The sequence below is a fragment of the Parasteatoda tepidariorum genome, chromosome 10 (genome assembly GCF_043381705.1).
Source record: "Parasteatoda tepidariorum isolate YZ-2023 chromosome 10, CAS_Ptep_4.0, whole genome shotgun sequence".
Classification (NCBI taxonomy): Eukaryota; Metazoa; Arthropoda; class Arachnida; order Araneae; family Theridiidae; genus Parasteatoda; species Parasteatoda tepidariorum.
The window spans coordinates 11,049,964-11,071,729 of NC_092213.1; the positions used below are offsets into that span (position 1 = coordinate 11,049,964).

At 30.1% G+C, this 21,766-nt stretch overlaps 1 protein-coding gene across 3 annotated transcripts; it reads left to right on the forward strand.

The window, feature by feature from the left end:
* The first annotated feature begins 1,245 nt into the window (after window positions 1-1,245).
* On the forward strand, window positions 1,246-21,766 carry LOC107451571 (DNA transposase THAP9). Of its 3 annotated transcripts, none has more exons than XM_071186143.1 (3): window positions 1,246-1,649; window positions 5,035-5,119; window positions 17,479-21,766. In XM_071186143.1, exons 1-3 carry the CDS (start codon window positions 1,345-1,347, stop codon window positions 19,492-19,494), a joined length of 2,406 nt encoding a protein of 801 aa, XP_071042244.1. In that variant the 5' UTR covers window positions 1,246-1,344; the 3' UTR covers window positions 19,495-21,766. The 3 variants fall into 3 exon arrangements, with proteins under 3 accessions (XP_071042244.1, XP_071042245.1, XP_071042246.1); XM_071186144.1 differs by lacking the exons at window positions 1,246-1,649; window positions 5,035-5,119 and adding exons at window positions 9,530-9,790; window positions 11,636-11,834 and having other exon boundaries at window positions 17,479-19,613; XM_071186145.1 differs by lacking the exons at window positions 1,246-1,649; window positions 5,035-5,119; window positions 17,479-21,766 and adding exons at window positions 9,530-9,790; window positions 11,636-11,834; window positions 12,771-15,912.

A 21,766-nucleotide genomic window follows, 5' to 3' on the forward strand; every position in this document is an offset into this window, starting at 1 on the left:
TTTCTACAACAATGGATAACTAACTAATTATTATTTAAAGGAAGAAAAAAAAGCAAAAATAAAAGCACTTAAATTTCGGAAAAAGGAATATCGAAAAAAAAACTCTCGTTTAAGTTATAAATTAAAATAGTACCATTAGCACATCAAATTTCAACTTTGTAGCTGCATTTCAGCAAACAGTAGATTAATCAGCAGGCTCTTTTTTTCGCAAGTTTAACCTTTAATAATTCTCAAACTAATAATCCAAACGTAGTTTTTCATTCCATTGAACTCCTGGTACATTTTTCTACAAGTCTTCGTAATTTCAAGTTTTTAAGTGTTATAGATTTAGAGCAGAAAAGCAAAATAATCGGAAAAAAAATCTCAAAAAGAGCACTTAAAATTGCTATAGTTTTCAAACAAATAGGAGTTCCGAAAACGACTTTAAACAAATATAGCCCTTTCAGCATGCCAAATTTTAATTCTGTAACCCAGACAGTTTGTAGAGCGGCACGCATGGTATTTTTTCCTACATATTTAACAGTATATAATTCTCGAACTAATTATCGAATGTTAGTTTTCTTTTAAATTTCTTCTTAATTCCTGTACACTTTTCTATACAATTTAAAGCTTCAAAATTTCGCAGTTTGTGTGCATTAAATTAAATGCAGCGTTAAGTTGAATCAAACAGCGGCGGTGTTTTCGATTTTTTTATATAACGAGGTTTTTAGGATAGAGGTCTAAATTGTACTTTCTAGACAATGTCCAAATTTCAGAACCCTAGCACAAACGGTCCTGAAGTTATAAGAGATTCGAATTAGCGGTCCGATACTAGGTGTGAGTAAACTGAAGAATTCTGGGTAAACTAAACGCAAAAGAAAAGTTGAAAAAATTCGAATATAAACAGAATTTTTCACGAATATAAAATGCATAGCTGTCGTTAGCGAGGGGAACGTTGGGTACATGACCTCTCCCCTTAATAATTAAAAATCTCTATAAGTCCCCCTCAATATTTCGGGCAAACAGAACATTTTTATCAATCATTTTAAATTTTTTGAAAGTAGAAACAAGAAAGATATTAATCTTTTTACAAAATTTATTTTGATATGAGTGAAATTTAGAGTGTGGCAGTGTATTTTAATTTCGACCATCTCAAAAATTGAGCACTTGCGATGCCCATGGTAATATGAAATCTAGTCTCAAAAATAAAACATTCGAAATGATAAGCCTGCTCACACTTCGGCTTCATGAAGGCAAAAGCGACCGGCGGAGGGATACACCGGAAACTCAAAAGATTTATTCTTCATCCGGTTTTAAGACAGATTGTTTGTTATTGTTTACATTCGGTTCCTTTTTCACGTGGAAATGTCAGATTCGGAAGTCCAGTTTATTAAAACTTCCCGAGGCGGGCATCTGTTACTGTATAAACATAATTTGTACCGAATACAATACAATAAGCCAACCGGTGTATCGTATTGGAAATGTGCAGAACAAACTGATGGGGGTTTCTGTAAATCGAGGGTCGTTTTCAGAAACGGTGTTATCACGAGATGCCAAGAAGAGCATAATCATCCCCCAAACATAAAGAAATTAACAAGAATGGCCTTCTACAATAAATTAAAAAGCCGTTGTGAGACCGAATCGTCACAGTCACTTTCCAAACTTTATAAGTAAGCCATTCTTAAAAATGTTATAAATACACAGCTTGATTTTCTTGATTGTTTATTATCCTAATCTCCTTTTTTGCGTGTATATTTTGATAGTAAACTAATAAAGCTGCTTATTCTACTTGAATTTACAGTACTACAACATTTTTTGTTGGCAGTTTCTGCTTTAATCAACGAAATTCCCAGTTTTTATATATTTTGAAAAATTAATAAGTGTCTAACTTCCAACTCGGCAAGATCTTTCAATAGATGGCTTTATTATTTTTTTCTAAGCTTCTCTTGCTATAATCAAGAAATATTCTAGTCTTAATATATTTTAGAAATGTAGGAAATACATACATAGCTTTTCCTTCTATTTCAATTTACAGTAGACTGAATTTTCTTTCAAAAGCTATAACTCATAGCCACCCTCAAACAAATATCTACACTTTTTTTTTTTTTTTTTTTTTTTTTNGCAAATTTAAAATCTATTTGGCACCTTGGGCTTCCCTCCCAAATAGGTGAACCGGGTTAAAATCCTGTCAATTGCTGGTTGATTCAAATTCCGCCCCTGGCTCACACCGACCACATTGTTGGTGTAAAATATCATCAGTGGTAAACAGATTGTGGATTAGAGTCCCTCACCCATTAGGCTAACCATGAGAGATTTCAACATTTGTTGTATCAAAATTTTTTTATCACTATGCAACATTAAGATATTAAAGACATACAGATGCAATCTCAAAATCTTACGTCCTCAAAAATTTTGTTTGAAGATAATGTTTAGTAAAATTTAATTTTTTTTAACATAAAATGCATACCCAATTTCTTGTATAATTTTTAGTAATATAGATGCATGATATTTTATTTAAAATATCTTGCTCAGTTATCTTTAAAACTATACATTTTAGATCTTGTTCTAGTCTCGCAAAAAATAAAAAGCAATATTTCTGACGAATTTTATTATTTCGCCGTCGAATTTTATTAAATTTATGCCTAGCTGCCAATTCTACTGGATTTGGCCTGTTTCTCTTAGTCTACTGGTTTAATAAAAATTCCCCTGGTTTTAGTACATTTTAGAAAATTCCCTAAAATTGATGAAGTTTCCTTAAAAAAAATCCCTATTGAAATAAAAGTTTTGGGCAGATTTTTGCTTGCTTGAATATTAAGTAAGTGTTACTAATACATTATGAAGCGAGCCTCATTTATAAAAATCAGTTAACTATCTTTGATAAATTAAATGCCTCTATTATTCAAAATTATGAGTAAACATAATACATAACATTTCAAGCTCATTTAATGTTAATCATAACTGGAAAATATTGAAATTTTTCTATTTTGATGACTATAAAAATCCTTAAAATTCCCTAAGTGTAAAATATTTATTACATTTTGCAACAAATTTATATTGTTCATGAAATATATATTGTTTCGTTAAATCTACTGGATTTTTTTTCTCATCCATGTTGGCAGCTATGAAAATGCATATTTGTAGACACGATGCGTTCAAAGTAATTTTAATTAAAGTAGTTTTTACTAAATATGTGTTAACTTTTATTGCCTGTCATTTTGTTAGTCTTGATTTTGGATAGTGTAGGTAACTTGAATTATTAAGAAAAAAATATCTTTGAAAGATTCTTCTAAATCTAAAAATACATTAAAAAAAAATTTAAGATAGTATCAACTCTATAAATTAAATAAAGTAATGCTTTTAATATTATTTCTCTGAATTATTTTAATTGTCCAACCATTAACTGTTTTTAGTGGATCAATATACCCCATGTTTTGGATTTCATTAAAAATCATAATAATTTCTCTCTTAGTCAGATAAATTTCGCAACTACAAGTAGCTATTATATTAAAAATCTAATCTGTAAAATATTTATTCTTGTAAAATATTTATGTGTTCTGTTTCGATTGAAACAACTTGAAGAGGGTAAAGTTTTATAATGCTAAAATATAACTTGTTGGTATAAAAATAGTACACTTTAACTGAACCATACGATTCTGACATAGGATTTGTAGACTAGTAGTGCAACATGTTAATGGGGAAAAAAAATTATTTAATGGTTTTAAAATAATTGAGCCTAGTCTAATGTACCCCTAGGTCTAACCTTTCAATGTCTTCCCCTATCATTTAAATCCATTAAAAAATGCTATTTTAGGTCTTAGAAGTCTGTGTGATCTAAGATAATTTAGTTCAGTTTTTTTTCCATAAAAATGAAATTAAGATAAATGTTAAACTTTTTTTTTGACTACAAGCTTGTTAATTTAAATAAATAAATGTATTCTAAGGGCGTCTGCAAAAATTTTCTCTGAAGAGTGCAGTTCAGTAAAATATTTAAACAACAATGCATGGATATATTTTATGTTATGTTCATTATAATTTTCACTTTTAAGCAGAGCTCATTCTAGGCAGAAAAAAGGGCAGGGTGCAAAAGTTTAAAAAAAAGGGCATTATTATTCTAAAAAGGCAATAATTTCTTTCCATGTTCTTTACACGTTCTATTAAGAAACATTGTCAATTTTTTTTTTACTTTACTAAAAGTAGCAAAGCAATCGTATTAATTACTAATTTTTATTAATAAATTAACATATATATATCGAGTTTATGAGCTAATTAGCTTAGTAATTTATTTAAAATGCATGCACATATTAATAAATAATAAATTTACGTTTTCAAGTGTTTGTAGTTATGATTTAATAATTAAAATGATTAATAATAATTATGATCTAATGATAGTGAAGTAACTGCAAACTTTCAAAGACAAGTGCAACAAAGGGGTGTAATAGCTATTTTTCCTTTCTCATATAAATCTATGTATTGACAGCAATGACAAACTAAATAAAAAGAGTTGAAAATAACAAAAGTTTAAGAAATCCATTGTAGATTTTGGGGAAAAAATAAAGAAGGGTTGAGTAAAGAAAGGGCAAAAAGTGTATGGAATCTATTACATCAGGGCACTAATTTACTTCAGAGGCAACAGGGTGGATTCTTTTGACTAAAATTGCAGCAGGGTGCTGCACCCTGTTCACCCTGCCTAAAATGAGCTCTGTTTTAAGAATTTATTTAATGATATTAAATTAAAAGTTTTTGGCAAAATTTAAATTTTTAGCACAATTTCTTTTTAAAAAAATTGTATAAAAATAATGCTTGATTTTATTTATATTTATTCAAAATATTTAAGAAAATTGTGCATAAATATATTTTTTGAAAATCTGAATAATATTTTCAAGGAAATTCACAAATCTACAAGTCAATATTTTCAAGGAAAAATATTTTCCAAATTTATAAATTCTGGTTTCTGGTATTTATTCCAGTAAAGATTAATTCTTGATTCGTAATTGAATTTCAAACTTCAATTTTTCATTTATACTTAACATTTATACTATTTCATTCACCTTTCAGGGAAGAAGTTGCAAAATTCGCCCAAACAGTTGAAGTAGCATCATGCCTGCCCAGTATACAAACTATCCAAAAACCTATTAAAAGGGTAAGAATTCTGTTAGTGCCACATATGTTTTGAAAAAAAAAAATATTTTAATTATCATTTCTCTATTGTTACAGTACGAAAAAAAAACCGGACCACTCTGAATAACGTGATATAATCAGCTGATCTTAACGTTTCTAGATCCACTGTGGCAGAATTTTTACGAGCTCTCTTCGACAAAACTCTCTAGCGCTAATATCTTTCTGCAAGATACTTTTAATAATAACAAACATATATGTTACTAGTTACTAATTTAAAATAACAATAGCTCTGTGTTTACAAGAAAAATATATAGATAGATGTAATATATTTTAATTAAATGTGTAATAATTTTTTATTCTAATAATATAGGTCAGAGGTCGCCAAAGTGGTCTATATAGACCCCCAGGGGTCTATNAATTAACAGAAAATTACTTTGTGGGGGTCGATGATCAAAAATGTTTGACGACCCCTGATATAGGTGATATTCTCGCATTTTGTTGGTGGGAAAAACGTTCTAATTATTTCCTTCTTTTCATTTTATAAATAATTATCGCAATAAAAAATCATTAAATTCGTAGTAGTAATTGCCGAATAAAGTTCGATGACGAAATCACGCGAATCGGACTCCTGGAAAAGGGGTAACTCAAATGAGTATTCCGTTTCGAGATTAGGTTTTTGAATTAAATAGTATCGAATAAAAATTATCAGATTTAAGAACTATGGAGAAATCATTAACAATAACTGCCAAAAATTGGATACAATTATTGCCTTAAAAAGTAAATACTCAAATGTACTATTCGAATTTTCCGTACTGTTTGAAATATATCGGGATATAATCTAAATACACGAATCAAATATTTTCTGTAGGAAATTTCTGTACAAAAGAAAAGTAATTTAATTTTTTCAAGAAGAAAAATCTTTCTGCAAGAACAGTGTGTCGCACACTGTTAATCGATCAATTCTGCCACTGGGCTTAGATCTTTATGTATCTATCCAGATCATGAGTCAGAAAAGCGTTTAATGCTTTAAAATTAACTTTACAGCAAATAATATAAAATACTGAAAGTTACAACAATTTTTTATAAACCATGTTAAATATTTAGTTTTAAATTTTGATAATCAAACAAATATGATACTATTTTATAATATACTAGAATTAAATTTAAAAATTTAGCTCATGTTTCCTAAAAACGTCATCAGTTAATTTAGTAAAAAAATAAATGAATAAAATATTATAACCAACTTAGCTTTTAGTGTTTTTCTAAAGTTTGAAACATTTTTTCTCCTAAGTGTAGATAATTCCAGTTCCAGTCTCTCCAGTTAATTAAAAATTCCTTTTTATTTATTTTATTTTTTTGCCATTAGGAGAAAGAATGAATGAAATTTTTATGCATGTACATAAATTAATAACTGCTTAATTATTCCTTCAAATTATACCTTGTTTTTTCTAACTCTTGAGAATAATATAAATCTGTCCTACAAATTAAAAGAAAAAGCATATATGAATAATACTTTTCAATAAAAAAAATATATTAAATGAAGTTAAGCACTATTTGTTTTCTGAAAACCTTCTCAATTAGATTGATACAGGTTTTCAACTTTCTCTGTGGAAAAATTAATGTTATTGTTTTTTCTATGTAAGAAAATAACCTCATTTGTTTCAACTGGTTTTGGTCAAAAAGAAAAGATTCTTCAAAAATTATCAAAATATTGAAAGAATAAATGTTTTTTTAGACCTTCAGCTATGAACATTATGACATTATCTACATTTTGACATTATAATGTTATAGTTTTAATATTTATTTTTAGGTTCATTGAAATTAGATTAAAAAACAGTTATAAAATTTCTTTTCTTTTTTTTTTGTTGATTATGTAAGTTTATTTGAAAACAAAATAAGTAAAGAAAGGTAAGAAACAAACACAAAAGAAATAAAGTGAACAAGTCACTTTAGATTCTTTATGTCTTGCCGATGACAACAAAATTTATTATACATTACGATTAAAATAAATAGTTATGTTATTTTTAATTTTTTTAGACCCTCAACTGGGAACTCTAGGTTTTGACATTTTAATGTTATAGCTTCGATGTTCACTGAAATTAGATTTTAAAACAGTTATAAAATTTCTTATTTTAGTTTCTTTCCTTTTTTTGTTGATTATGTAAGTTTATTTTAGAAGCAATGTAATAAATAAAGGTAAGAATCAAACCAAAACAGAATAAATAAATGTAAAGAACGAACGAGTCACTTTTGAATCTCTATGTCTTGCCAATGACTACAAAATTGATTATAGTACACTATGTTTTTTTAAAAAAAAGTAGCACCAGGGTCCTATTTTGTTAAGAATATTATTTAAATAAAAAAAAAAAAAATTATAAAAAATTCTTATTTTTTATTCGAACAGAAATTTGCGGAATTTGTTGCAAAAACAAAAGAGAAAAAAAAAAATGACGCCACACCGCGAGTGATGAAAGAGCGTAATGGACAACTAGTCAACTTTTCATTTTCAGACGTAGCTAAGTTAACTGTCAACCGAGCTTAAAGCCATAACATAATCGTGTAAAGCGAAGCACAGATGGCGCTAACGGTTAACATTCGTCATAAGACTTCCAGGTTACCAATTTCGATTGATTTTTACGCCAAGTTTGAAAAAGCACTCTATGCAATATTGTTACTAAAAAAGTATACTTGTAGTGTTTACAATATAACGCTTTCTTTCAACTTAAATTTTAACGAAACAAACAACTAATGAATTCGGAAGACTCCACAAACATGCTATGACGCTATACAAAAAAATAACAAACGGCGGTATTTAACACTTAAATAGCCAATACGAGATAATGCTCAAAAAATGGCAAACCTTTTACACTTTTTTATATTGTGATGTTAATTTTCTTAAATTTGTTTTAGGCTTGCGATCTGTTAAACTTTATAAATTACAGAAAATTCATATGAATAGTAAAATTACGCTTAAATTTAAACACGATTCAAAATAATAAAACTTCCTAGAATATTAAGCCTGTTTACTCATCGTTGGTGGAGGGATATGCCGGAAGTTTTCTGATTTCCTTCCGGTTTTAGAAAGTTTATCATTGTTTACATCCAGCCAACCATCCATAAACAAAAACCGCTTTTGAAGCGTGCGAAAGGGTTTTGCGTTTTTTCTTCCTCAAACATACTCAATTGAACCTCTTTCCTGTCCTTAATATGAGGCAAATATTTACGTTGAAAACGAAACAATTAAGATGTTTCGCTGCCTTCTAATTATGTATTAAATGGACTGCATTTTCTGCGCATCTAACAATGATGGAATGGTAATTCAGTGTTATGGTAGTGTAGTCGAACAAAAGCGCACATTTGCCAAATTTCCAACATTTTTCGAGACTCTTAAATATGGGCTACATCTACCTTTTCGGTTAATTTATGCGTTTCCCCTCCCTTGATTTGAGGACAGACTCCTTCGTCTTGTCCTCTCACCTAACTCATTAAAATCTCATTTATCTTCCCTGCTGTGGGAGCAAGGTCAATAATCATTATGTTCCCTAATACACCATTCCGCTTCTGTTAAATGGAATTGCTCCGGTAATCAAGAGAAGTTTTCCGTTTTAATTGAACTAAGGCGAAAATATTCCCTTCCATTAAATACCACCCTTGTAATTCAGGCATAGGTGCTGTGTTTTCTGTTACGCATTACAATACCGAGAAGGTCAGAGTACCGCAATTGTGACATGAGAAGTCTAAAAAATGACTAATAAGACAACATATACTAGAAATGATCAAACCATAGATCTTCTTATGCATTTTTCTAAAGAAAATTATTGTTTTTTCAAAGCTTTTTTACAACTAGTTTCAACTTTGTTGAGTGTGATTCAATCTCACTAAATTGTAATAAAAATTAGACAATGGATGATTAAGAGAGTAAAATTATTTTCAATTTTATTTGTACCATATTAGAAACAAGTTCCCATTTTATTACAGTTTAAAATCGTAGTATTTAACGCACTGGAAAATGCTACAATTGCTCGTAAACAAGTTTCACGAAAAAATGCAAAAAATGTTCCTTTAATGTTACTGCGAAGAGCTTTCAAAGCCTCTTTGTTACAGCAGATAAAAAATTATGTCTAAAAATGTCCCTTGAAAAGAAAAAGAAGAAGAAAAAAAACAGTTGTAGGGCAACGACTCAAATTTCTTTCCATAAAAACATGAGAATCCCATACATATAGCTTTGAGATTAAACCTTAGGTTAGGTATTTCAAATAATCATAAAAAATTTTTTTTCAATAAATTTATTCTCCTTGGAATCTTATGAGTTATTTCTTATTCGCCGCTTTGCATCAATTAATGCCTTTATCGTGTCTTCATCAGTTTAAATTCGCGTGGAGCATCTTCGAGCTACCTAATAGAGTAAAGAGTATAGGTAGAGATGACATGAGAAAGTAACAGTGAAGCCGTCACTGTAACCGGTCGGCCATATTGGTTTATGCAAAACATTCGAATGCTGCTATCTTCTGCTCGTTGAACTTGCTGATCAATGTTATTTTTATCGTTTTTTTTATTTCTCTATAACGAGTTTCTTTATTTTACCTTTTAAACATTGAATTAAATATATTTTGCTTGTGAAAATGACGAGCTGCGTTGCATACGGCTGTACGAATCGATGGACAAAGAAAATGACTGGAATTACATTTCATAGGTAAGTGTAAAATCAATTCTCTTATTCATTTTCTAATTTAGAATTTTTAAATTCTGTTCTTACAATAAACTGTATCTTTAATGTCAGAAGACTAAAGATTTTTTTTTCTTCTTCTTAACTATTAGCTATTCATTTCAAACCCAACCTTGATTCTTATAAATTTTTATTGAAACGAATCAAAATAGAAGTTCTAAGTGGCTTATAGAATATCAAAATAAAATACTTTTCACTGTAAAACTGATTATAGATAAGATTATGAGATTTCGTTTACTTTTATACTGCTTAATTGACAATTAATATGGTATAATTATAGTATCAATAAGTAGAATGTGTTATTCGAATTAGTGGAAATAGATAATGGTTGAAAGTATTTATTTTACTTGCTACAATATTTTTTTGCTTTTATGAAATTAAATTTAATCTATCATGAACAGTTTCTCAAATCATTTTGTGTGTTTTCTGTTATTTACTGTTATTGATTATTATTTCGTAATCTAAACATTACAAATCAGTACTGTTGCTTTTCGAACTGTTGCTCTGCTATTAAGTGGAATTTAAAAATATGATTATAATGTCTAGTTTGTCAACAATTTGATTTTTATTCAACTGCTATTTTATTTATGATCACTCTTGAACTGATGAATGACATAAAATTTTTTTAGAGCTTTTAACACACAAGCATAATTTAAAAAATCCACCCAAATTGTTACTTTTTTTCACTTTTATAACCTTGGTAGAAACCTTTCCTTAAATTTTATAATAGGAAATCCAGTGAACTATAGAAACTGACAAAAATCCGCCACACTCTCATTTTGCGAACTACTTAAGTTCCTGCATTTTATTGATTATTAATATGCTTTTAAGTTAATGAAATAAATTAAAAGTTTCAGTTGTGGGTAATCTATATTTGAGTAATGGGTTTTAGTTGAGCATAATAGACTGAAAACAGACTATTTGTGCTACTGCATTTATTTTTTTGAAATTATCGACTGGATTAACTGTAACACAAGCCTGCGAAATTAAACTTTTTGAAAAATACAAGAGAAGTTATTGTTGATTTATATGTTACTTGATGTGCTGATTTTGAAAATGACCTTCATTTTCCCCAATCACATCAGGATTTTTTATAAAATCGATATTAATGTTTTTACTAAAATCCTATTTGGAAAGGAATTCTCTCAAATAATTTTGCATGTACTATCCGGTAATTGAAAGCAAGGAACTTATTGTTTTTCTCTTGATCAGAGGTGACTTCTGCTGTCTGGTAACAGTAATTTTTATTCATTTTAACGTATAAAAAATCAGTTGATAGTTCAAAAATCAATTTTCTTTCACAGGACTAAATTTTACATAGATCAAAATGAATGAAGAGAACAGTTACCGGGTAACTGTTCTCTTCATTCATTTTGATCTATGTAAACGACGCTATTGGTAGAGAGAGATTATTACAGAGAGAGGGCTGGTGACAGGAAGTAGTGTTAGAGGGGTACTTTCGTAGATTAAACCAAAGTAGAATGCTGGTCCATCAAAAAGGGAAGAAATTCAAAAATGAAAACTTTTTTATGGTAAATGTACATAAAAATTCCAGTAAAATTGAATTTTTATAAAAAACGTAACATGATGGACATTTTTCATTATTATTTTCCCTTTCAGCACCAAAAAATACATTAAGTTCAGCTATCAGACCCCTTGTATTTTTTTCATCGCAGGCCTGTGTAATTATCAAAATTTTAATAAAGTTGTTTCTAATTGTTAATTATAAATCTTTTGAGTCGGTTCTTTAAAAGACTTAGATAATTAACGAGTTTTTATGTTCATGCTTTTAAGTTGGAATTTTATTTGCAGTTTTCCTAAAGATGAAAAACGTAAACAGTTATGGATCAAAGCTGTGAGACGAGTTAATTGGAAGCCTTCTTCATGTAGTAAATTGTGCAATGAGCATTTCTCAGAAGATATGATTGACAGAACTTCTCTCTCTTGTGTGCGTCTTAGACCAAACGCAATACCATCAATTTTTCCTGCTTTTCCACCTCATTTGAAAAAGGTAAATTTCTTTGTAATGCGTTACTGATCCATTTCTTTATATTAATATTTCTTAGTTTCTTACTTGTTATTTTTTTTTACATTGCTTTAAATAAGGGGTATGGAAAGTAAGGACTAATGCAAAATTGTAAATACTTTGTACAAATTTCAACCTCTATTATCCAGATTTTGATTAATCGATCTTATAACAAAATTCGATTTATTCTTCTTTTTAATTGGGGAACAGTGGAAAAAATCATACCTTGTTTACCATGCGTGGCCCCCTAAAAGTATTACCTTGATATAACATATTCTGAAATTTATAAATATAACTAAGGTATCTGAAATTGAAACAGTTTTATTATTTTCTTGAGATTTGTGTTCATGTATTAGAAGCTGTTTCCAGCGTAAATAAAGAGATTTTGACCAGTCAATCGGCTAGCGTATCAAACCAAAATAAATCCCCCCCCTCAATTAATACAAAACTTTAACATAATAATTCAAATATGATGGCACTTGGTGACATTGGGACGTATTTGAAATACTAAATAATTTCAAGAGGTAAATGAAATATTTCAAATAAAAAAAGAACTTTTTAATATTTAATATATCAAAAAAAATCTTATAGAAAAATCGGAATCTCATACAATGCCTCTTACGTGCTTTATAAATATAACTAATTAATGTATATTTAATTTAGTATTATTAAAATTAGCACTGAGATTTTCTTTTATTTTAATGTGAAGTGAAATATAACTTAATGGTAGTTCAACTTAGCAAACTTTCAATTTGACGACTAAGTTTTCATTTTCAAAGTTAATGTTACTGTGAAAATTTAATATTAATTAATTTCTTATATTTTATTCAAAAGTAAAAAAGTGTTCTTCATCATTTATTAAATAAAAAAGATGTTTCAAATTTATCTTCTTTAATACTTACACTGAAAATCATTTTTTAGGAACATAAGTCCAGAAAACCACCTTCAGCTTACATTAAGGAAAAAAGTACTGATAACAATACAGTTCTTTCAAATAATCCCTCTACTTCCAATGAAGAAATTATTTTAAGCCAATCTCCAACCAAGGAAGCTTGTAAAAGAAAAATTGATCTGTTATCAGAAATTATTGAGAGTAAGAATAAAAAGATTAAAGTGCTTCACCAGAAAACTAGACGGTATAAGAAAAAAGTAACATCCTTGAATATCCTTTTCTCTGAATTGCAAAAGAAAAAACTTGTTGATGAAGATGCAATTCATGTATTAGAAACTGTTTCCAGTGTAAACAAAGAGTTTTTGACCAGGCAATTGGCTAGTGCATCAAACCAAGCAAAACCTAAAGCTTATTTAAGTGAGCTCCGAGCTTTTGCGTTAACTCTGCACTTCTATTCACCGAGAGCGTATGAGTTTGTGCGTAAAACCTTCAATTTAGCCTTACCTCATCAAAGAACGCTGGCTAGATGGTACCAAAGGATTGATGGGGAACCTGGTTTCACAGATGAATGCTTTCATGCTGTGGAATTAAAAATAAAGAATACTGCCTACCATTTATACTTCAGCTTAGTATTTGACGAAATGGCCATACGCCAGCATGTTGAGTTTGATGGAGAGAATTTCCATGGGCGCGTCACTCTTGGACAAAATGAAAATGATGATTCACTTCCGTTGGCTAAAGAAGCCTTTGTTGTATTACTCGTATGTATAAATGATCATTGGAAGCTGCCTTTGGGATATTTTCTAACTGCTGGCATAAATACTAGCCAGAAAAAAACTTTACTAAGTACTTGCCTTACTTTGCTTCACGAAATTGGTGCAGATGTAGTTTCTTTGACCTTTGATGGACTAGCTACAAATCTGACAATGACAAAAAACTTTGGATGTTGTTTAGAGCATGAAAATTTGATAACAACATTTCAGAATCCTGCTAATTCTAATAGTTTTATTTCAGTTTTTTTGGATCCTTCTCACATGTTAAAGTTAGTCAGAAATACTTTTGGAGACAAGGGAAGCATTGCCTCTGAAAATTCTCTAATAGAATTTAGATTTATTAAGGAATTAAACAAACTTCAAGAAAATGAAGGTTTACATTTGGCTAATAAGCTAAGGGCAGCTCATGTGAACTATTTTAAGCAAAAAATGAAAGTGAAACTTGCCTCACAACTTTTTAGTAAAAGTGTGGCTGATTCAATTGAATATTGTAGAGTTAAATTAAAACTTCCACAATTTGAAGGAAGTGAAGCAATTGTTGAGTTTTTACGCATTTTTATTGATTTGTTTGATTGTTTAAACACTAGATCTCTTTCACAGTATGGTTTTAAAAAAGCTATTAATGAAAAAAATTTTAATGAGATAGAAAGCTTTTTAAGAATTTCTGATTCTTATATATCCTCATTGAAAGTTTGTAAAAATGGCAACAAAATATTGGATTCCAATAGGAAAACTGGGTTTTTTGGTTTTAAGATTTGTATCAAAAGTTTACTGAACTTAATTCAGCGCTTAATCTTTTCTGCTAAAACCCCATTAATTTTTTTCCCATGTTACAAAGTCAGCCAATACCATTTGGAGTTATTTTTTTTCATCTATTAGATTCCACGGTGGAAACAACAACAATCCAACAGCACGCCAGTTTCGAGCAGCTTATAAAAAGCTTCTTGTTCAGTCACAAATACATTCGTCCACCAATGGTAACTGCATACCATTAGATGAAATTAGCATTTTAAGTGTGCCAAATTTTCATTCTTCAGAAAATGTCATCAATTTAAGCACTTCTTCATCTGATGAAACTTTGATAATAGATACTTGTGAACATAACAATGTGTTTCTATATAGCTCATTAAGTGAATGTTCACAAGATATTGTGTACTATATATCAGGTTTTGTTGCAAAAAAAACTGCAAAATATTTTAAAATGTGTAACATGTATAGCATCCTTAACTAAGATGGAAACACCCCAAAAATTATCTTTGATTTCTTTCAAATCCAATGGTAAACTGGTTCATCCCAGTGATGACGTTTTTATTATTTGTAAAAAAAGTGAGATGGTTTTTCGGCAACGTAAAGAAAATAGCTTAAATTTAAAAAAAATTAAAATTGAAGTACTTCAAAGTGTGAACTGGAAATATCTATTTATAGATTTAAGTGACCATCAATATGACAATGATCCGCTTGATAATCATGTTGTTCATCTCGTAAAAGCAATTGTCAGTCAATACCTAAGTATAAGAATGAAGTATTATTGTAAAAATTTGTTTCAAAATTCTCTTTCAGATAGACAACTTTTGGCAAAAACAATATTATTCAAAGGACAGTAATTACATTGTTAAATTTAGAATTACTCAAATTATAAATCATTTGATTCATCTTTATTATTGGCAGATTTTTACAAAAGAATTTCATTTTACATGTTGCATAATTTAGGTTTTTAAAAATGCCTAAATTTTACTTGAGCTTTGAGAACTACATATGGGAAAGATGCAAAACTAATTTCATTCTAAAAAGCAAGGTTGATAAAAATCATGATTTTATTTAAACAAATAAATTTGCTTAATGGTCTTACAGATTCATTGATTTAAAAAAATTTAGTGAATAAAAACTCTTATTGTTAATTAATTTACTCTAATAATTATTAAACTATTCATCATTTTCAATATTATTGCAAAAACCATTTACAAGATCGTGGCAAATTAAAGTATTAATTCAAATTTTTTAACATATGTATGAAATGTTCTTTACAACTCTTATTAAAATTCAATTCTTTTCAAAAAATGACAATGCTTCAATTGAGGGATATAATTTATGAAGGGAAAGTTTTTCTTCTAAAATTAATAAATGCACGAAAAAATTGTTAACAATAAAGTTACGTTTTTTTTTTAATTTTTGTTTTTTGTGTATTTTTAAATGTGTGTATAAATAAGTGTATATTTTTAAATTCTTATCACTTGTAATACATTTAATGCAATATTTTACTATCGAATAACCAACATATATTATTCATATTTGTGAGTGAAGAATGACTAATAATATTCTGGTAGTACTTACTTTAAAAAAATATGGAAATTCATGGTATATAATGTAAAAACAAATAAAATGATTTATTTTTCTTTTATGTCTGTGTATTTTTTAAGAATAAAATAGAAATTCATTATTATAAACTGAGAAAAAAGAATTTCAAGTTCAGTATTATTCTATTGAATAAAAGAAATATATAAAATAAATATAATAATATAGAAAGCGTTTAATACAAATTTTTTAAAAAATATCAAATTTTTTTTTACAACTTTTATTAAAGTATTAAAATTCATTTATTTTCTATGATGATTCAATCAACAAAAAATGACTGCTTCAATTGAGGGATATAATTTATGAAAGGGAAAGTTTTTTTTCTAAAATTAATAAATGCATGAAAAATTAACTAACAGCAAACTTTAGTTTTTTTCCTCCCTTTTTTAAGCATTAAATAAAAAAAAATAATAGTTTAAAATAAAAAGCTTTTCAATTTAAACTATTTTTTTTCTTTCATTTATGTGTCAAAAAAATAAATCTACATACATAAAATATTAGATTTTTTGGCATAAAAATGATTAAATTTAATCTTTAGTTATGTTATTTATATAAATATGAAATTGTAATAAAGGATTTTTTTCTTGTAACTAAAAGCAACTGTTTGACACTCGAAAACTTCCATTTATTAGCCATGCAACCATAGGCTACAACGAATGCTTTGCATAATCCAAGATGGCCGACAGTTACTTCAGTTTCTGCTCATAGGAGGGTGGGAAATGGCATCTCTACTTATACTCTTAACTCTATGTACCTAATCGAAATTTCGCTGAATCGAAATTTTGCAAACCTGTTATGAAAATAGCATACTTCCAATACCTCTACTCCATACGCATCGAATAATTATTTTCTTGCTTGAACAGTATTTTTACTTTTTCGATAATGAAAAAGTAAGATATGTCAAAAATTTTGCTTTTAACTTTATGTACTTTATATGAAAAGGCACTAACCAAAAACTACTTCGAAGAATCATTTGAATTTTCACTAGCAATCCTTGCTATATCAGCTGTCAAAATATATAATATAAGTAAGTCCTCTGTGATTTATAAACGTTGAACAGCGGACATAATTTTGAGTTTACGACTACAAATGTTCAACTCCGTAACTTTGTAATTTTGAACCTATTCTGGAAAACAAGGGTACTCCTGGATCAAATATTGGAAGAAATTTGCCTTTGTTAAGGATATTTTGATGGAACTAACCCACATTTGCGTTGCATTGTGAGGAAAACCTCCTACGGTTAGTCTCACGGCAGGGGGATTCAAACCCATAATCCGTCTAACACTGAGGATATTTTGCGTCGGCAGTGTGGTCGGAACGAGCCGGGTGCGGAATTCGTATCAACCAGTCATCGCTGGGATTCGAACCCGGGGCGCCACATTGGGAGGCGAGCCACCCCCAATGAGGCGCCACATTGGGAGGCGCCTGAGTCACCACGGCTCAAGTCCTCTTTTAGGAGAAACGAAGTTACTTTCCGTTATATCTTTTGTTTTGTTTCATTAAGGCTTTGTTATTCTAAATTTCTTTGATGGACGCTCTTCTTTTGCTCAATATATATATAATATACATTACAATATCCTCCTTAATTCTTGGAATTTATTTTTTCTTTCAGTTTCGGAATAAAGTGAAGAAAAAGAGCTCATCATCTCTATCCTTACAGAACAATGATAATTCAAATCTTTTACCGGTTGGTACAGGTGAAGTTATCATACCCGATGTTGAAATAAAGTGCGCCGAAAGTCCGGAGATGGAAACAGAAAGTGAGGCGTCTCCAAGTCTTAAAAGCAATTCAGAAACCATTGTCAAGTCAGAGATTGTCATTGAACCAGAGATCACATTTTTCAATGATTTATCATTTCATCCATCATTTGCCGATGCTAGTAACCCTTCGAAAACTCAGCTCGGAGACCAAACGCCAAGTGCATATCAGATGAAATCGTCTAATTCTCATACAGATATCCTCTCACATGGACAAGTACAAGAAGATATCCCGTCATCGTCACTTAGTTTGAAAACTGAAAAAGTTGAACGTGACGTTTCTGCGTTTTGTGATGTGAGTTCTGAAAATAAAGACACATATTCTAGTCTGCCATCTTTCACTTCAGTTTTAATTTCCTCAGATCGTGAAATCTCCTCGAGTAATGAGTCTATCCATCATAAATTTTTTACTCGCCCAGAGGATCCACCTCTCCCTTCGATTTTAGATGTCGCTGGTTCTGAAAGTTTACTAAAAAATGAATCAGTTCAAGATACAGTGCCTTCTTCTATAGCGAACCCTTCATTCTCTACAATTTTAAATGTTAATGGTCCCCAAAACTCATCACGTGACAAACCGATTCGACCTGAAATTTCATCTAATAAAGAATCGACATCAGTGTCTCAAATTTTTAATAGTTCTAGTCATCGAAGCTTATGCAATATTGAACCTATCCAATCCTTGAGCGTATGCAATAATGAGCCAATCCGATCAGGAGCTCCATCTCAGTTAGGTCCCCCGTTCCCTCCTAAGGACAAATTTGACTTCTTCGGTGAGTTTATTGCAACAAAATTACGAAGTCTAGATCCAAAGTCGTGCGTTTACGTTCAAACTACGTTTACGAATTTAATATTTAAAGCTGAGTTAGGAATGTTAAACAAAGACAATAAGAGTATTTCCACTATCAGAACAGATGATATTCATAAAAATATAGAGGATTCGTCCAGGAAAGAAAACATCCAACCTGAAACTCAGCTTCATGGTGAATATGCAGATTTTAATGTTACTGATCGAGAAAAATCATTGAGAAATGTGAATAACCTATCTAGAGTTTCTTTTCCTATGGAAGAACGTTCATCCCCATCTTTTTCAAATCATTCTTGTTCTGAAAACTTGTTAAGAAACGTATCCACCCAACCTAGAATTCCTTCTACAGCAGACCAATTATTCCCTCCTGTCTCAAATCAGACAGGTCCTGAAAATGTATTGAGAAATGACTCAACGAAACCTAGAATTCCTTCTACAGCAGATGAATCATTCCCTCCTGTCTCAAATCAGACTGGTCCCGAAAGCTCGCTGAGAGATGAGCCTTGTTCAAATCACGCTGGTCCTGAATCATCACATACAGAGAACCCACAACCGCCAGGTTTAAGCGCTACTGAGCCTGAAATCACTTCTATCGACAATTCAAATCGAACTACATTTTCGTCTCACACGGGGCCTCCATCTTTAACTCCAGTTCAAAATCGTGAAAGATCTTGGAGTGATGCGCCTATTCTATCTAGAGTTCCATTTCATTTGCGTCCTAGAGATGAATTTGACGCCTATGGGGAGTACGCCGCTTCAAAATTACGCAATTTAGATGCGAGATCGTGTATATTTATTCAGACGGCCTTTACCAATCTCATTTTTGAAGCTGAGTTGGGAAGATTCTTAAGCGAGGGTGAACGAAACATGTTTGCCAACAAAACAAAAGATATCCTACGGAATATCCCGCCTGCCAAAGACTCTGAACTTAATTACCTGAATAATATTGTATCCAATTTGACTAAGTACCATCATAATAGCCATTCCACATTCACGCCACCTGGTGTAAATACTGGTGAAGTTCCCTTAGAATTCATAAAAAATTTGCATTATATTTATAAATAACTGACGTGTATTTTTCAGCTGGCTCATCATTCTGTATTATTTTGTATATAGTTCTTTAAGTGGCTTCTAGTTGTGACCGAAGCGCCTAGGCCTTAAGTCAAAAAGGTGGGGCTAAGAAAGCTCAGCCCCCCCCCCGCTCCACCCCAATAATTTTTCGAAACTTATCAATTTTTAAAATGTCTTTTCTTTTCTTTAAATTTCTTAAAGAGTTTATTTTATATTTCTTAAAAAAAAAAAAAATTTTTTTTAGATGGTTTTACAAAATAATTTTTATACCCAGTAGCAGAAATAGTATTTTGGTCTGGAATATAAAATAATCCTAGTTTTAAGAAAGTTAAATGCAATTGAAAGGAACAATCTTTTCTTTACAGAGTTTGCGTTAACGCATTATACTGTTTTGACTACTAAACCATTATTCAGCTTTGACTAAACTTTCGAGTCCACGGTCTCCAAAAAATTTCTTAGGTTTTCTTTACATCCGGTTTTAGCTTTTAAAACATCGATTGAATTGGTAAAGAAAAAAAAATTTCAGGTGCACTAACTAGCCAAAAGTATCCGGACATCCGGTTGTTATGGTGGAGGAAGCATAATGGTCAGGGGGTGTTTAACCTGTGTCCATTAGTTCCTGTGGTCGGAAACATAAACTCTGAGATGTACGTGGACATTCTGGGCAATACTGCACTCCCAACTCTATGGCAGTATTTCGGGGAAGGCCCATTTCTCTTCCAGCAGGATAACTGTTCCATTCACACATCGAGGCTTGCTCAGACGTGGTTTGACGAAATGGGTGTTCTAAAACTGGACTGGCCTTCTCGGAGCCCCGATCTAAATACCATAAAACACCTATGGGACGAATTAGATTGCAGATTACGTGGCCAGCCAAATCGACCCTCCTCACTGCAAACACTCACCTCAGCTGTGGTGGAAGTCAATTCCTATGGCCACCCATCAAAAACTGGTAGAAAGTCTTAACAGATGTGTGCAGGCTGTCATCGATGCAAAAGGGGGACCAACATCATTTTAATATGTACCTCGGGACACTCTAAGTCCATAACACTGGGTGTCCGGATACTTTTGGACAGATAGTTTATAACTTGGGTTTACCTGGTGATAGTGTATAAGCTTTAAAAACTTAGTTTTATCCGGAGTTTAGTTCTGTTTTTATTTTAATGTAATTTATTACAATAAAAATATCGAATCTTTTTAAGGTTGACTGTTGCTGAATTTCAGTTTTTCATTTGATAAATTTAAAATTTATAACGATTTTAATCAATTCTTTTTAAATACTTTCTTTTAGTAGTACCGCTATTTTATCATTCTGTCATAGTAGTACCGCTATTTTATCATTCTTGCATTTTAAAATTTACAGACCTATAAGTGCAGCATATGAGTTCAAATATTTTATTAAACACCCTGCGATTAAATTTCAGAATTTTTCTATGGTGTTGCAAATCGATACAGAAGTTTCTGCTACTGGACTGACATATAACTAATATCTTAAAAACCATTTAAAGACTTTTTTTTAACTTTATGTTACAATGGAACGCAACAATTCAGTAAAACAAAATTAATAATTGCAACAATGTGCTTTTTTTTTTACTTTATGTTACAATAGAACGCAACAATTTAGTGAAACAAAATTAAAGTAATTTAATTGTTGCAATTACTATAATTGCAGATAATTAAAATGCAGTTTTTGAAACAAAATAAAAAATTTTAATGATCGAATATTTTTTTCCTACATTGTATAACAATGTTTATGAGCTCTTTTTTGTTCGGTCAAACCTTTTAGCATGGTTTTAATTTACTTTTGTTTCACTGTATCCAAATTATACACTGAACTCAAAACATATTTTGAATTTTATTTTTAGATTTAGTTGAAACATAAATTTTTGGAGAAATTTTGAAGGATTATTCTTTTACTTTCAGTTGTTACCAAAAAAAAAAATTATATTCATTTGTAACAGAATATCCTTTTCTTTCATTAATACTGAGTACTATTATTTGTATCGTGTGAAGTTTTGACAAATTTTACTAGAATGTGCTCTATAAAATTTCAAGAGATACTCATTTTTTTAAAATGTTGTCCTCCGACTTTAATTTATTATGTGATTCATTTACAATTTGAGACAAAGCCTTTTTGTACAAACTTTTTTATTTTTTTCTTCTATTTTTTTGAAGATCATTGTTGTGTTCCCCTTTACATTTGTCTGTGTTCTGTTGTTGTTACTAATTCCCATTGTATAAAAGTACATTAAAGTATTCATGACGA

What these genes read in the sequence shown, in the direction of transcription:
- LOC107451571 (XM_071186143.1), top strand. Translation starts at nt 1,345, where the DNA reads ATGTCAGATTCGGAAGTCCAGTTTATTAAAACTTCCCGAGGCGGGCAT. An exon ending in TCACTTTCCAAACTTTATAA is followed by an intron (nt 1,650 to 5,034) that starts GTAAGCCATTCT and finishes TTCACCTTTCAG; the next exon opens with GGAAGAAGTTGCAAAATTCG. An exon ending in TCCAAAAACCTATTAAAAGG is followed by an intron (nt 5,120 to 17,478) that starts GTAAGAATTCTG and finishes TTTTTCTTTCAG; the next exon opens with TTTCGGAATAAAGTGAAGAA.